Raw genomic sequence first — 17,191 nt, forward strand, 5'->3', positions numbered from 1 at the left:
TATAAACTTCCCTCTTAGAACTGCTTTTGCTGTGTCCCAAAGATTTTTGACCGTTGTGCTGTTGTTGTTTTTAGATTTTATTTCTTTGAGAGAGAGAGAGAGAGAGCACAAGCCAGGGGAGGGCCAGAGGGAGAGGGAGAAGCAAGCTCCCTGCTGAGCAGGCAGCCTGACCCCTGGACCCTGGGATCATGACCTCAGCTAAAGGCAGTGCTTAACTGACTGAGCCACCCAGGTGCCCCTGGACCATTGTGTTTTCATTAGTCTCAAGGTATTTTTGATTTCCTCTTTGATTTCTTTGTTGACCCATTGGTTTTTTAGTAGCATGTTGCTTAGCATCTACATGTTTGTGTTTTTTCCAGTCTTATTATTGTAACTGATTTCTGGCTTTATATTGTGATCAGAAAAAGATGCTTGATATGATTTCAGCCTTCTAAATTCATTGAGACCTATTTTGTGGCCTAACATGTGATTTATCCTGGAGAATATTTCAAGTGCACTTGAAAAGAATGTATATTCTGCTGTTTGGGGATGGTTTGTTCTGTATCTGTTAAGTCCCTCTGGCCTAATGTGTCTTTCAAAGCCACTGATTGATTTTCTGTCTGGATGATCTATCCATTAATGTAAGTGGGGTGTTAAAGTCTTATACTATTACTGTATCACTGTTGATTTCTCCCTGTATGTCTGTTAACATTTACTTTATATGTTTAGGTGCCCCTGTGTTGGGTGCATAGATATTTATAATTGTTATATTCTTTTCTTGGATTGATCTCTTTATCATTATATAATACTCTTCTTTGTCTCTTGTTAGAGTTTTTGTTTTAAAGTCTATTTTGTCTGATATAAATATTGATACCCCAGCTTTTTTTTTTTTTTTTGCTTCTATTTGCATGGTAAATGTTTTTTTCATCTCTTCATTTTCAGCCTGTGTATGTCTTTAGGTCTGAGTGAATCTCTTGTAGGCAGAATACAGATGGGTCTTGCTTTTTTTTAATCCATTCAGTCACCTTATGTCTTTTACTGGAGCATTTAGTCCAGTTATTGATAGGTGTGCATTACTGCCATTTTGTTAATCATTTCCTGGTTGTTGTTTTTTTTTTTTATTTCTTCTCTTTTCCTTTCTTCTCTTGCTTTCTTCACTTGTGATTTGATGACTTTCTTAATACTATGTTTGGATACTTTTCTCTTTATTTTTTGTGTATCACAGGCTTTTGGTTTGTGGTTACCATGAGGTTCATATATGACATCCTATGTATTTAGCAGTCTGTATTGTTGATGGTTGCTTACATTTGAACACATTCTAAAAGCACAGGTTGAGAAATTTTATGGCCTCTGGTAATACTTGGAATTTCCTAGGACAGTAAGAGTTTTAAATAATTGTTCTTGTTTATTATAAGCTGTTTTTAATTTTAGGCCATTCGTAGAAACTTCTATTTCTAAAAGTACTTTTCACATCTTTCAAGTAATTTCAGTGGATTAGCAGTTTTCTCATTTTCATTTTGATGCAGATTACCTGTTTGTGTATATAATTACTTGAATGGTATTTACTTACGAAAAAGGATATTGAAATGTATTTTTTTTTTATTTTAAAGATTTTATTTGAGAGAGAGAGCATGAGAAGGGGGGAGGGTCAGAGGGAGAAGCAGACTCCCTGCTGAGCAGGGAGCCCCATGCGGGACTCAGTCCTGGGACTCTGGGATCATGACCTGAGCCGAAGGCAGATGCTTAACCAACTGAGCCACCCAGGCGCCCCCAAAATGTATTTTTTTTAATCTTGCATATGTAAGAGCATTGATGTGAATATATTTGTGTGACTAGAATGATTCTCACTGCTTTTCAGTGACGTGGAGCAGACTGCACCAATGGAGGAGACCACAGCAGTGGAAGAGTCCCCCGGCCCCCTGGAGGAGGAATCTCCAGCCAAGTGGGTATTTTATTCATTTTCCCCATGGGTTGTTGGTCTTTTTCCTAACGATTTCTAAGTGTGCTTCACAGAGCAGGAAGCTCACCTTTTATTATGTCACAGAAGGTTGATCTTGATATATTAATGAATAATCAAACTCATTAATAATTCAAATAATCTAGTGACTGATTATTAATGATAATTAATGAGTTAAGTTTAGGTATTCCACCCAGCGCCCACAACCTCTTTTCCATCAGCAGCTTGTACTGTAATTAGTCTTCCTCTTATCAGGACCCTCATCTTCTGTCCCTTTATTCTGAGTCCATCCTCCCTCTTTCTTTATGGAGCTGAGGTCCCTGATCCACTTCTAGCATCCTTGCCCAGTCCTTAAACTCCCTTGCCCTTGGATCTTTTGTTGTGCCTTGCTAGCAAAACCCGCCTCCTGGATGACCACCAGCTGTCTGCCTTCTCACTCCCTGCACCCTCAGGCTGAGCACTGCAGCTCACACCGCAGAGCCGGCAGGAACCCCTGTAAGTTCTCAATCCTCTGCATTCTGAAACGAGCCCTCAACACTGCCCAGCATTCCTCTTTTCTTGCACTCACTCTTTCTCCCACTCTTTACAACGATCAATTCCATCCTTCGTGTCTCCTCAAAACCCTGACACTGCCCCCACTTTCCCCTCCCCCCCTCCTTCCCATATCCACACAGCCTCTTTTGTTTTCTGGATACAACTTTGCCTCCTATGTCACACAGAAATTGGGAGCCATCAGATGGGAACTTTATCATCTTTCCACTCTTAAAGGTACAAACCGGCCTGCACCGGCTTGCCTCCAAGCCTCCTTCCCTCGTGGTAAGATAGAGGCGCCATCTCTCCTGCCACTTGCTCAGGCTTTGGATCCTGTTCCTGTGGAGAAACCTCACACTGTCAGCTCCCTCCCTTTGAGGTATATTCACTTTCCTCCCCACTTTGGTCTTTATCAACAGTTTAAACATGCTCAGTGTCACCTATTTTAAATCTGCTACTCTTGCCCCACGTTCTCATTCAGCTACCTTTCTCAGGATTATATGTACTCTTTCTTCATTTCCTCTCCTCTCACTTCAGCCTCACTTCACTCCAGGTCTGGCTCTGTCCCCATTTCCCTTCGGAAACAGTCACCACATGTCTCCACACCTGATAGATGTTTCCATCGGCATCTTTCTTGATCTGTCAGAGCATTTGGCTTTATTGATTTCTTCTTAAGCTTGCCTTCCCTGGTTTCTGTGATATCTGTACTCTTCTGGTTTTCTTTCTGCCTCTCAGCGCCTCCTTTGGAGACTCATCCTTGTCTTTCTGGTCTTTTAAAATGTCGAGTTCTTCAGGGCTCTGCCATAGGCCCTCTTTTTAGTGTCCTTTATAGGATCTCATGCACCTCTGCAGCTTGAATCGTCATTTACATGCAGACTCCAGACTCTATCTCTGGCTCCCACCACCAGCGTGGGCTCCGGGTGTGTGTGTACTTAGCTGCCTACTCTGGACACCTCCCACGGACATCGCAGATGCTCCTCCTGCTCCACATGTCCAGGAGAAGTCCAGAAACCTCTGTCCTCATCAGGTGTTTCCATCTTGTGGAACAGCCCGTCGCCATCCATCCAGTTGCACAAATCAGAAACCTAGGAGTCATCCTTGAGACTTCCTTCTTCTCGACCCCCTTCCTTCCCCCAGATCCAGTCTGTCACCCTGCCCTGGCAATAGGTCCCTTCTCATCTCCTCTCATCTCCACTCCTCACCGTCCTCTCGTCCGGTCTGTCACAGGGTTTCCTGCTTTCTCATCTGCGACCAGCCATTTCCACAGCACTGCGGCTTTCACACTGGCATTCGGGTCGCAATGTCCTCACCCCTGGTGCAAGACCCCAGTGACTTGCTGTTCTTTTCCTGCCCCTTGATCTGACCTGTACAGTCTTGCGTGGTCTGTGCCCCTCAGAGCCCTCAAGTGCCGCTGCTCGGGTGCCTTCTGTGGGTTCAGCACGTGGCCGCATCTGGCGTTCGCAAGCTGAAGAATGAAGAATCTCCTGCCCCCACCCCATGCATGCCAGAGTGCTGCTGCAAGTGCTGTGGCCTTTTTTTCCCTACCTCACTTCCAAACTCCCTTCACTCTTCACTGATTTAACTCTTCCTCATTCTTCAGCTGCAGAGAGGCAAGGTGTCCAGTGGTTAAAAGCACAGACCCCCGGCCAGCATGTGGGTTCACATCCCAACTCTGCCACATACTAGTTTGGGCAAGTTTTTTATTCTCTCTATGCCAGTTTTCTTCATGTGTAAAATGGGAATAATAATAGTACCTACATCTTAGCGTTGTTATAAGGACTGGTTGGCTGTGTGTGTGTGTGTGTGTGTGTGTGTGTGTGTGTGTGTGTGTGTGCGCGCGCGCATCACACAGGAGGACCTGGCATGTAGTTAATGCTATGTAAATATCTGCTATCCTTATTCTTATTGCAAGAGTAAAATGCTGCAATGATTGATGATTATGGAAGCTGTTAATTTACTCTTCAGAACAACTAAGAAATGTTTTGAATTAAAGAAATAAGTTAACAATGTGAATATTTAGACAGGTAACTAAGGAAGTAGATTAAAGTTTATGTGAATGTTGAGAAAGTGAGTTAACTAGACACCTTCAGGAAAAATTACATCTTTTTTGAGCCAATAAACCATTTATACAAATTCAGGCTATGTAAGGCAGAATAATAGAGTCAATTATAGCATAACTCTAATCTATGGAATTGATTGAGGTACTCTAGCTTTTATAATATTAGACAAAATAATTCAGTTGGCTACTCTGGAAGACAAAATAGTACTTAATGATTTGGTGGCAGTCTCACAGTCTGCAGAGTCCTAGCAGAGCTAGCTGGCAGACCCCCTTCTTCTCTGCTGACTGCAGTGGACAGTGAGCGTCTAGTTAGAACTGCAGGAGCTGGGCCAGGGGCATGGCCATCCAACAGCCCACCGTGCTGTGAAGTTCTTGTTTCTGCACTGCCCTGTCACACTTTAAAATTATCACAATAATACTATTATAGTTTTTTGATAATTTCAATATTATGTTTGCATTTGAGAAGTACATCTGATGACGGTGATGCTCTCTGATGTCCACTTTATCTGAATGCTGACCTAACTCTCAGGCTGATCTAGCACCCAGCCAAAATGTATATCAGCGCACCTCTCAGTTTAGAACTTCCTGATAGATTAATTTAATGTACCCTCGCTTATGTTCAGACATACACCCCAAAGAGCATATATTTTCCTCAGATTGGACACATTTTGTTGACAGATGTGCTATGCCCTTCCTTTTCTTCTTCCCTCCTTCCCCCTTTCATTATGGAAGTATTACGTGTTCCTTATCACATGTCTGAGGATGCTTGCGGTGATGTCTTGGGAGTATTTTGCTACAAGACTATAAGAATAAATCTAACATTTACAGAGCATTTGTTGTGTGCCAGGAGCTGCTCTAAATGCTTCCATGTCTTAACTCCTTAACCCTTTGCTGCCCCTCGGTGAAGGAGTCGACACTGTTGCTGACCTCATGGGGAGACATAGAGGTGAAAGGACTTGCTAAGAATTGCAGAGCTAGCATTCAAAGCAGATATTGTTGGACAGACATTCATGCTCTTACCTGTAGTGAATGGCAGGAATGGTTGAAAAGTGCCATTTACACCAATTTGCTATGAAGAACTGAAAAGGGGAGATGTTGGTTGTGTGAGCAGAGGAAGGGCTGCTAGGGTGGCTGAGGACTTCCCTCTTCAGTAATATGGAACAATGCTCCCCTCCTTCCTTAAAAGTAAAAAAATCCTTGTATGGTGACTAACATAACATAATAATAAAAAAAAAAGTAAAAAGTCCTTATGAAAAGAGAGTGTTGAGGAAGCATCATTACAAAATACCTGCAATGAAATATTTTTTGCTGTAGTTTGTTTCCAAGTATTTTTTGCTTTAGACAGTGAAGATTGAATTTTCTTAAAGCCGGAAAACACCTCTTTAAAATGTATATGGCAAATTTCTGAGGAGCTCACAAGTTTAGCATCAAATTCACTTCCCTTTCAGTACTTGGGAAGGAAGTAAGAGGTATTGTTTACGTGTTAGGTTAAATCCACTTGCCCTGGTTAAGTAGTCAATCAAGTTTTATTTCTAGAACCCACTTTTTTTCGGTTCCCTGCACCCTTTCACGTATTGAGGTGAAAACGTATTGACTGAATGGATATTTGGACATTTGGCATTACATATGTTTTCTCTGCCCACATCTTGACTGTCTTCTGAGTGTATTTCTCTGCCCTCTTATTCCCTAAAAAGCACAGAGTTTGAGTCTGAGCTTTGGAGATAGAATGAGTGGATATGAAACATGGTTCTTTCATTTGTTAACATATGACCTCTGCCTCAGTTTCCTTACCTGTAAAATGGAGCTATTAATTGGATCTAACTCATGGGATTAATGATCATGACCAAATTAATGTAAAGTGCTTTGAATAGCATCTGGCGCCTAGTAAGCATGCAGTAAATGTTAGCATTATTGCCTCATTTGTTTTTAAATAAAGTAACAGTTGTTAAAACAGTTCTATTTCTTCTATAATTTCACCCATTTAGAAACAAATGTTTAACTATCAAATTTGCATATAGCATTATTCACATTACAGATCATAGATTAGACCACTTTATATTTATAAGCAGCTTTGATGGAAAGTCATCTCCCAAGATTTTGGTAATATACCAAGAACTGTGAAGGTCTTTGAATTAGTCAGAAGGTGGGGGGGGAGGGAAGGGGGTGTTAAATTTACAGTGATAGCAATTACAATGCTTTTATAACAGAAATATAACCGCTTTCATCCCTCTGGAACTGAGGGATTAATTATATATCTCTTCCTGTTGAAAATCCAGCCTGCTAAAACTGCCAGTAAAAACTGCATTTGGTGCCAATTCAGATAGGAAATGGGATCTGCCTCACAGAGCTTTCATAGAATGTGTTTTTGTAATAATTTGTAGTCAATGGAGAATAAGGTTAACGAGCCTGTCCTTAGTGATTTTATACTGCTCCCAACATGGCTTGTTGCAATGACAGATGGGAAGGGAGGATGCATTGGGCACATCTGTACATCCACTCGTGAATGGTGTGCCCCAGAGTGAGTGGGGGCAGGGCGATCACTTTCAAGGAGGGAATCAGTTGCCGCCAGCGTTCTCTCTTCTGAGCTCCACTGTTTGCTTCACTTTGAGTGTCTGTGTATCACTTCAAGACTGCATCTCCCATATGCCTTACCCTTTTATGTTCTAGCCCTTCATGTTTAGATACGATGTTGTTTAAGACAAGCAGACACAAAAAGTACTTCTTTTGTGGTCTTAACACAAAGTCTGTTCTTACTGAACTTTTTGGAATTTATTAACTTCTATTAGGTCATCTGAGTTATGAAAGAATCCTCAAATTCATTGCATCAGTTTTAGAAATCAGAACTAGATTATAGTCTGTAATCAGAATAGCATTATAGAAATGGGTTCTGCTGTAGGGGTGCCTGGGTGGTCCAATAGGTTAAGTGTCTGCCTTCGGCTCAGGTCATGATCCCAGGGTCCTGGGATCGAGCCCCACATCGGGCTCCCTGCTCAGCAGGGAGCCTGCTTCTCCCTCTCCCACTCCCCCTGCTTGTGTTCCCTCTCTTGCTGTGTCTGTCTGTCAAAAAAATAAATAAAATCTTAAAAAAAAAAAGAAATGAGTTCTGCTGGTTTCCTAATTCTGTCACAAGTAGCCTAAAGGACTCTCATGAATCCTTAACATTTCTTTATTTTTAGATCTGTATTAGAGATTATGTTATAGAAGGATGTATATAAAAAATAGTATAATGAACCTCCATCTAAGTTATTCCTCTTAGACTTTTATCAAATCATGGCCATTTTTGTTTCATATATATCTCTACACATTTCCTCTTCCCCCCAGGATATCATATCATTCTTAAATGTTTCAGAGTGTTCTATCCAAAAGTCTACTCTTTTTTTTTTTTTTAAGATTGATTTATTTGAGAGAGAGAACGAGTGCAGGGGGAGGGGCAAACAGAGAGGGAGAGAGAGTCTTAAGCAGACTCCCCGCTGAGCACAGAGCCTGATGTGGGGGCTCAGTCTCACGACCCTGAAATCACGACCTGAGCCAAAACCAAGAGTCAGACACTTAACTGGCTGGGCCACCCCGGTGCCCCTAAAAGTCTACTCTTTTTAACTGGAATAATGTCCCATATATGGGCAGTTTGTCAGTTTCCTGATTGTTTCAAAATCTCTTTTTAAAACAACTTCTTTGTTTGAATTAATATTGAAATATACATCTCAATTGGTATATCTCTTATCTCTTTTTAAAACAGTACTATTGAGATAGAGTTTACATCCAATGAGTGACATATATTTAGTATGTACAGTCTCACGAGCCTTGACGTCCATATGTACTTGTAAAACCATTACCACAATCAAAATGATGAGCATATCCATCAACCCCAAAAGTTCCCTTTTATCCTTTTGTCATCCCTCCCTCCAGGCCCTTTTCCCCTAGGCAGCCAGTGATCTACTTTTTGTCACTAAAGATTAGTTTGCAGTTGCTACAGTTTTCTGTAAATGGAATCATCCATCATGTATTCTTTTTTGCCTGTGTTCTTTCACTGAGCACACTTTTGAGATTCATCCATGTTGCTGCATGTATCAATAGTTCACTCCTTTTTATTGTCCAGCAGTATTCCACTGTACAGATAGACTGCAGGTTCTTTATCCATCTACCTGCTGGTCATTTAGGTTGTTTCCAGTTCTTGCTATTACGGTTGAAGCTGCTATGAACGTTTTTGTGTATAAGTCTTTCTGGGATATACATTTTCATTTCTCCTGTGTAAATGCCTAGGAGTGGAATGGTTGGACTGACTATATGGCAGATGTATATATAACTTTTTAAGAAACTGACAAACTCCTTTCTAAAGTGGTTGTTCCAGTTTTTATGATTTTTAACCATTATAATAGGTTTATATGTCATTGGAGTTTTGTATTTCCCTTTTGACTCATTAATGATGTTAAAGCAACTTTTTATAGGTTATTTGCCATCTGTATATCTTCTTTAATAAAGAGTGTTGACATTGCCCATTTTATAACTGTTTTTTTATTACTGTGTTTTGAGAGTTCTTCATATATTCCAGATTTAAGTCCTCTATCAGGTTTGTGATTTGCAGATATTTTCTTCCAGTCTGTGGCCTGTCTTTTCATTCTCTCAACAGTGTCCTTTGAAGAGCAGCAGTTTTTAGTTTTGATGAAGTCTATTTTTTATCATCTTTATCTTTTATTGATCCTGCTTTTGGTCTCAAAGCTAAGAAATCTTTGCCCAATTTAATATCACAAAGGTTTTCTCCAGTAAGTTTAATAATTTGGGTTTTTATATTTAGGTCTGTGATCCATTTTGAGTTGATTTTTGTATTCAGTGTGAGGTGGGGATCAGAGTTCCCTTTTTTTCTTTTTTTAGCATATGTATATCCAGTTATTACAGCACATGAAACACCATTGTTAAAAATCAGTTGCGCATGGCACCTGGGTGGCTCACTTGGTTAAGCGTCTGCCTTCGGCTCAGGTCATGATCCAAGGGTCTTTGGATCGAGTCCCGTGTTGGGCTCCTTGCTCAACATGGAGCCTGTTTCTCCCTCCCTCTGCCACTCCCCCTGCTTGTCCTCTCTCTCTGACAAATAAAAAAATAAAATCTTTAGGAAAAAAAAATCAGTTGCCCACTTATGTCTAGGCCTCTTTCTCTACCCTATGCTTTGTTCCATTGGTTTATGTTACACTAATATTACACTATCTTGATTATTCTTAAGTCTTAATCTGTATGTTTTTTCTTTCCCTTGCAATTTATTTGTCAAAGAAACTGGGTCATATGTTCAGAGTCAGAATTTTACTGAGTGCTTCCCTGTGGGCAATGGTGTGCTGGTAAATATTCAACATCTGGCTCTCTAGTATGAAAAAGCCTGGATCTGTTGCACTTGCTGGTTTCTGTGGTGTAAATATGTTTACATATTTAAATCATGGCTGATTTAAAACTACCAATGTGTCATCTGAATGCGGAGTCCGGAAGAGATGTGCAATAGTACGCTATTATGTAACATTTCCACTATATACATACATTAGGTATAATTAACCCAAGAGCATAGATAAAGGTAAAATATAGTGAAATTCACTATTAGGGAATAGTGGATTGTGATTATTTATTCCTTCACTTTAATATAGTTAATTGTAAGTTTATATAATTTAATTTTTAACAGTGATTAACAGCCAGCTCACAAAATTAGTGAAAATTTAACAATTGGCTGTGAGCCAGTTCAAACTGGTGCAAGCCAGTTGCAGCACAGCATTGCTTGTAGAGTAGTTGAATGTGTTCTCTGTCCTCTGGATTTTCTGTATTCCCTGAAAATTAATAGTGAAAGTGAGAGGGTTGATCAAATTCAGGTTCAGCTCTTTGCAGGATTGTTTCATAGGTTTTGGAAGGCTGCTGGTCATCATTGCCTTGTTGCATTATTTCATTAAGGCTGCACACTGGTGATAGTCAGATAATCTCATTCTTTTTTCACTTACTAGCTGGCATGATCTGTAAAGAAAAACTTACCTAGAACTAGTTGATTATAGTGAGGTAGAAGTTTGTTTAAGAAATGTAGGATAAATAAAAGGTACTAGAAGTACCTTTTAGAATAGTGAGTTGGTTCGGTTCCCTCTCATACTTCCGAGGTATAAGTGACTTTATGAACTTAGAGATTTAAACATATTTCACGTGTTTCAATCCACTGAGTTTTTTATTCTTATGGGTTTTTTAACCCATTTTTTTAGCTAGAGGGAACTTCTTCGATTTGATTCTTGATCCTTTACACACACTCAGTCATCTTTAATCACTTTCTTGCATTTTGGTAAGATGTGTTCTGAGCTCATCATCTATACTTCCTACCCAATACAAAATACCTCACACAGTCATTTTTCCAAAGAGAGCCATTTTCCTTTAATAGAATATGGGAGTTAGAGACCACAGTCTGAGCACTAGGGGTGCTCACTGCTACTAGGTTCTTGATTGTTTCTAGGACATTTAAGTGGACAGAGCTAAGAAATACACACGTTTTATTTTATTTTTTATTTTTAAATTTTTTAAATTTTATTTATTTTTAAATTTTATTTTATTAGTCACCATACATTACGTCATTAGTTTCTGATGTAGTGTTCCATGATTTGTTGTTTGCGTATAACACCCAGTGCTCCATGCAGTACATGCCCTACTTAATACCCTTTACCACGCTAACCCATCCCCCCACCCCACCTCCCTTCTAAAACCCTCAGTTTGCTTCTCAGAGTCCATAGCCTCTCATTGTTCATCTCCCCTTCTGATTCCCCCCCTTCATTTTTTTCCTTCGTACTATCTTCTTCTTTTTTTTTTTTTTTTAACAGGTAATGTATTATTTCTTTCAGAGGTACAGGTCTGTGATTCAACAGTCTTACACAATTCACAGCGCTCACCCATAGCACATACCCTCCCCAATGTCTATCACCCAGCCACCCCATCCCTCCCACCCCCCACCACTCCAGCAACCCTCAGTTTGTTTCCTGAGATTAAGAATTCCTCATATCAGTGAGATCATATGATACTTGTCTTTCTCTGATTGACTTATTTCGCTTAGCATAATACCCTCTAGTTCCATCCACGTCGTTACAAACGGCAAGATTTCTTTTTTTTTGATGGCGGCATAATATTCCATTGTATATATAGACCACATCTTCTTTATCCATTCTTCTGTTGATGGACATCTTGGCTCTTTCCATAGTTTGGCTATTGTGGACATTGCCACTATAAACATTGGGGTGCAGGTGCCCCTTCAGTTCACTACATTTGTATCTTTGGGGTAAATACCCAGTAGTGCAATTGCTGGGTTGTAGGGTAGCTCTATTTTCAACTTTTTGAAGAAACTCCATACTGTTTTCCAGAGTGGCTGCACCAGCTTGCATTCCCACCAACAGTGTAGGACGGTTCCCCTTTCTCCGCATCCTCGTCAACATCTATCATTTCCTGACTTGTTAATTTTAGCTATTCTGACTGGTGTGAGGTGGTATCTCATTGAGGTTTTGATTTGGATTTCCCTGATGCTGAGTGATCTTGAGCACTTTTTCATGTGTCTGTTGGCCATTTGGATGTCTTTTTTGGAGAAATGTCTGTTCATGTCTTCTGCCCATTTCTTGATTGGATTATTCTTTGGGACACGCACACTTTAGATAAAATATATTATGAGTTTATTCATTATTTCCATTTGAAATTTAAGACTACACGTTTTTAGCAAAGCTTTCTTACATTTGTTTCTCTTTTACTTCCATGCTGAAAAACGCAGTTGTCAGTAACATCACTCATTTGCTGCACACACAAGTAACAAACAACATTACCAACACTGTGTCCAATAATATGATTACTAAAAAGTTATATATAGAGAAATGAGTAATCAAAGTCATATTAAAGACACTTTAAATAGTTTCTCTGGATGGTTATATCACCAACTTGATAAACATTAGGTTCATTTGATTAATTTTGCTCTCAAATTTTAGATTGAATTTTATTTTTTATTTTTTTAAAGATTTTATTTATTTATTTGAGAGAGAGAATGAGAGATAGAGAGCACGAGAGGGAAGAGGGTCAGAGGGAGAAGCAGACTCCCTGCTGAGCAGGGAGCCCGATGTGGGACTCGATCCCAGGACTCCAGGATCATGACCTGAGCAGAAGGCAGTCGCTTAACCGACCGAGCCACCCAGGCGCCCCTGAGATTGAATTTTAATTTAAATCTATTTTATAATTATAAAACATTTGTGTTTCCAAAGTTCAATCTGATAAAACATTACACTTTCTAACTAGCTTCTCTCTGTGTTCTTTCTCTGGCCTATATTATAATTTTTAAAATAAAACCTATATGTATACAGATTTCCCCTGCTATCCGAAAGTAGGGCATTCCTTTGAAACATTTCGTAGGCCAAAATGGCATAGAACAAAGAAGTGATTACCATTAATTTATATTAAAAGTTTTTTGAGCATTCCTGACCCAAAAATTAACTGCTTAGGCTTTTCTAATACTTTAGGACACATCTTGTTAACAAATGCACAAAATAAATTGAGATAAAGCACACATGCTCCCAGACACAGTTCAAAGCTGTCAGCTTGATGCTGAGATATACTGAGTGTAGTTCCCAGGGAATGAGCTTGCTCAGGCTGTTCTTGCTGCTTAGGATACACTCTGCCCCACTGCACAATAAAAGCTGAATACTATTTTTCACTTTTTTGCCTTTTTTCATAAAAGCTAAAGTCCTCTTTGGAATTCTTTCAGTTTGCAGAAACTGGTACTGATGTAGGCTTCTTTTTTTTTTTTTTAAAGATTTTATTCATTCATTTATTTGAGAGAGAAAGAGAGAGCACATGAGAAGGGGGAAGGGTCAGAGGGAGAAGTGGACTCCATGCTGAGCAGGGAGCCCGATGTGGGACTCGATCCCGGGACTCCAGGATCATGACCTGAGCTGAATGGCAGTCATTTAACCAACTGAGCCACCCAGGCGCCCCTGTTGCAGGCTTTTTGTAAAAGCTTAATGTGAACTTCCAGAAAGGGGGAGATACCTGATACATTTGTATGTCTCACTATTTCTTAGGTGAATGGTAATGTACATTCCACTTTGCTTTTTCATGAACATATCCAGGAGATGCTCTATAGTAATATATAGATATATTCTTCATTCCTTTTTTTTTTTTTAAAGATTTTATTTATTTATTTGAGGAGAGAATGAGAGAGAGAGAGAGCACATGAGAGGAGGGAGGGTCAGAGGGAGAAGCAGACTCCCCGCTGAGCAGGGAGCCCGATGTGGGACTCGATCCGGGGACTCCAGGATCATGACCTGAGCCGAAGGCAGTCGCTTAACCAACTGAGCCACCCAGGCGCCCTCTTCATTCCCTTTTAAGCGGTTTAATATTCATGTTTAATATCCATAATTTTTCTACCAAATTTCTCTCTAGACGAGTTTGGGTTATTTACAGTATTTTGTTATTACAGATTCTTAATGTCTTTTCATATTTTTGCATATATATATATATATAGGGATATTTTAATATTTAGCATTTTTCTAACATTTTATTATGAAAATTTTCCAACATAGCAAAGTTTAAAGAATTTTAAACACCTAATTTACCAACTAAACTGATATAAAACTTAAGTTTTATACATTGTGAAATGTATAAAAATAAGTGTACAATCATTGTTTTGACAAACTTGTGGAACCCAAACTCCACTATCAAAATATAGAATATTACCACCATGCCAGAAAGTTCCCTCATGCTCCTTCAGAGGCAACCACTGCTCTGGTGTTTTTTTCTACCATTTGCTTGATATTTTAAAGTTACTTTATAAATATGCCTGTTTTGGATGCTCTATAATTAGGTTTGTCTCCTGATTTCACTAATAGTTTTTGTATCATAAACCTATAACCTAGGACCGTAAGTCACATTAGCCCTTCTGTGAAGGTATTATGGATTTGATTCCCTTCCCATTCATCACCTAATTTTTTTTCTTTCAAACCTTATTGAGATATGATTCCCATACTATAAAATTCAGCCATTTAAACTGTACAGTTCAGTGGTTTGGGGTATATTATTTATTTTTAAAAATTGTGGTAAAACATATATAACATAAAAATCTCCATTTTAACCACTTGTTGAATGTACAGTTTAATGGTATTAATTACATTCACACCGTGTGCAACCATTACCACCATCCATCTCCAGAACATTTTCGTCATCACAAATAGAAACACTGTATCCATGAAATAATAAATCCCCCTGACTCCCTCCCCTTAGCCACTGGTAACCTCCATTCTATATCTCTATGAATTTGCCTGTTGTATGTACCTCATATAAGTGGAATATAATATTTGTCCTTTTGGGCCTGGCTTATTTCACTTGGCATTATGTTTTCAGATTCATCCATGCCATAGGATGTGTCAGTGCTTCATTTCTTTCTTTTTCATATATTTTCTTTTTGGTGCTAAATACACATAACAAAATTTACAATTTTAATAATTTTAAAGTGTACAACTAAGTGACATTTACTGCATTCACAGTGTTGTGCAACCATCACTGTTACCTAGTTCCAGAACGTTTTCGTCACCCTGTACCCATTAAGCAGCCATTCCCTGGCCTCCCTGCCCCCAGTCCCTGGCTACCACTCATCTGCTTTTTGTGTCTATGAATTTGCTTTTTCAGGATATTTCATATAAATGGAATCGTACATAAACTTTTTGTGCCTGGTTTATTTCGTTTGGCATAAGGTCTTCAAGGCTTATTCGTGTTGTAACATGTATCAGTACTTCATTTCTTCTTATAGCCAAATAATTTTCCATGGTATTAGATATATACCACATTTTGTGTCTCTGTTCATCAGTTGATGGACATTCAAGCTGTTTCCACTTTTGGGCTGTTATGAATAATGCTCTACAAACAGCATTATCGATTTGCCATTTGTGTTTTCACACGGACACATGTTGTCATTTCTCTTGGGTGTATACCTAGGAGTGATATTGCTAGGTCAGATGGTAACTCTAGACTACATTTTGAGGATTTGCCAGACTGTTTTCCAAAGTGGCCACACCATTTCATATTCCCATCAGCAATGTATGAATATGGTTCCAAGTTCTCCACATCCTCACCAACACCTGTTAAATGTCTTTTTTTATCCTAATCGGCCTACTGAGTATGGAATGGGTATAAGTCATTGTGGTTTTGATTTGCATTTCCCTGATGGCTAATGATATTGAGCATCTTATTGGCTATTTATAGATCTTCTTTGGAAAAATGTCTATTCAGAGCCTTGCCTATTTTTCAATTGGGTTATTTCTTTTCATTGAGTTGTAAGAGTCCTTTGTGTGTTCAAGATGTAAGTCCCTTATCAGATACATGATTTGCAAATATTTTCTAACATTCCATGGGTTGTCTTTTCACTTTCTTAATGGTGTCCTTTGCAGCACAAAAGTTTTCAGAAGTTTTGGTGATGTCCAGTTTATCTACTTTCTCTTTTTCTGCATACACTTTTGGTGTCACCACTGCCTAATCTAACTAAGATCATGGAGATTTATGCCTGTGTCATCTTCTAGGGGTTTATATTTCTAACTCTTATATTTATGGTGTGAGGTAGGGATCCAGCTTCCTTCTTTTGCATGTGGATATCCTGTTTTTCCAGCACCATTTGTTGAAAAGACTCTGCTTTCTCCTCTGAATTGTCTTTGGCACCGGCTTGAAAAAAATCAATTTATTGTAAATGTGAGGATTTATTTCTGGTTTCTGAATTCTAGTCCATTGATATATATATCCTCTGTTTTCTTTTAAAATCACATGAATTTAAAGAGGATATTTACAAAACTGTGTATTCATAACCCACTGTTTTATAACTCTGTTCATGGTTGCCTATATATTTGTTCTGATGCAAGAGCTTCTCCTTTTTTGTCTGCAGTTGTCTCATTTTGTGTATGATGCCATCTGAGAAGGTGCTGCCTGGAGGTGAAGTGTAATGTTAATGGGATGGTGATGTTCCCATTTTTCAAAGACAGTTTTGAAGCAGACAGGAAGTGGGGTGCCTGGCTGGCTCAGTTGATGGGATGTGCGGCTCCTGATCTCGGGCTTGTGAGTAACGAGCCCCACATTGGGCATACAGATTATTTAAAAAAAAGAAAAAAGAAAACAGACAGGAATTACCTTCAGTTGGCATTGATGGCATAAAATGATTAAAATAAGGAAGCTTTATGGTTCAGAGATTGTCTTACCTCATGTAAATTTGATATGCGGGACCGTGAAAGTATGGTAAACGAATAGTAATGACTTTGTCTTTGAGGAAATAGACATTTTAGACCCATCAAAAACTTCTACTTCTTCACAGAGTTCCTGAGTTGGAGTTAGAAGAGGAAACCCAAGTTCAAGAGATGACCCTCGATGAATGGAAAAATCTTCAAGAACAGACCAGACCAAAGCCTGAGTTTAATATCCGGAAACCTGAGTCCACTGTCCCTTCCAAAGCGGTGGTGATACACAAGTCCAAGTATAGAGATGATGTAAGCATAACATTTTCTTCTCTAGAGGTAATCTTCTAGATTACCTCACTAGAAACCTCACTAGATTACCTCACTAGATGGACCCTTTCCACATCTAGGGTGAAAATGGGACATTAGTAGTTGGCATGCTAGTTTCTGCCTAGGAGTAATCAGATACGATGTGTGCCTAAT

General features: G+C 39.1%; 1 protein-coding gene across 3 annotated transcripts in view; it reads left to right on the forward strand.

Moving 5' to 3' along the window:
* The window catches only part of HABP4 (hyaluronan binding protein 4), a 42,909-nt gene that overhangs the window by 19,839 nt on the left and 5,879 nt on the right, over positions 1 to 17,191 (forward strand). For all 3 annotated transcript variants that reach the window (XM_025851695.2, XM_073880726.1, XM_073880725.1), the window contains exons 5-6: positions 1,838 to 1,921; positions 16,849 to 17,020. In XM_025851695.2, the coding sequence (XP_025707480.1) occupies positions 1,838 to 1,921; positions 16,849 to 17,020 (256 nt within the window). The remainder of the gene's footprint in view (positions 1 to 1,837; positions 1,922 to 16,848; positions 17,021 to 17,191) is intronic.

The sequence above is a fragment of the Callorhinus ursinus genome, unplaced genomic scaffold (assembly GCF_003265705.2).
Source record: "Callorhinus ursinus isolate GAN/ISIS: 27379988/994484 unplaced genomic scaffold, GSC_fseal_2.0 scaffold39, whole genome shotgun sequence".
NCBI lineage: Eukaryota > Metazoa > Chordata > Mammalia > Carnivora > Otariidae > Callorhinus > Callorhinus ursinus.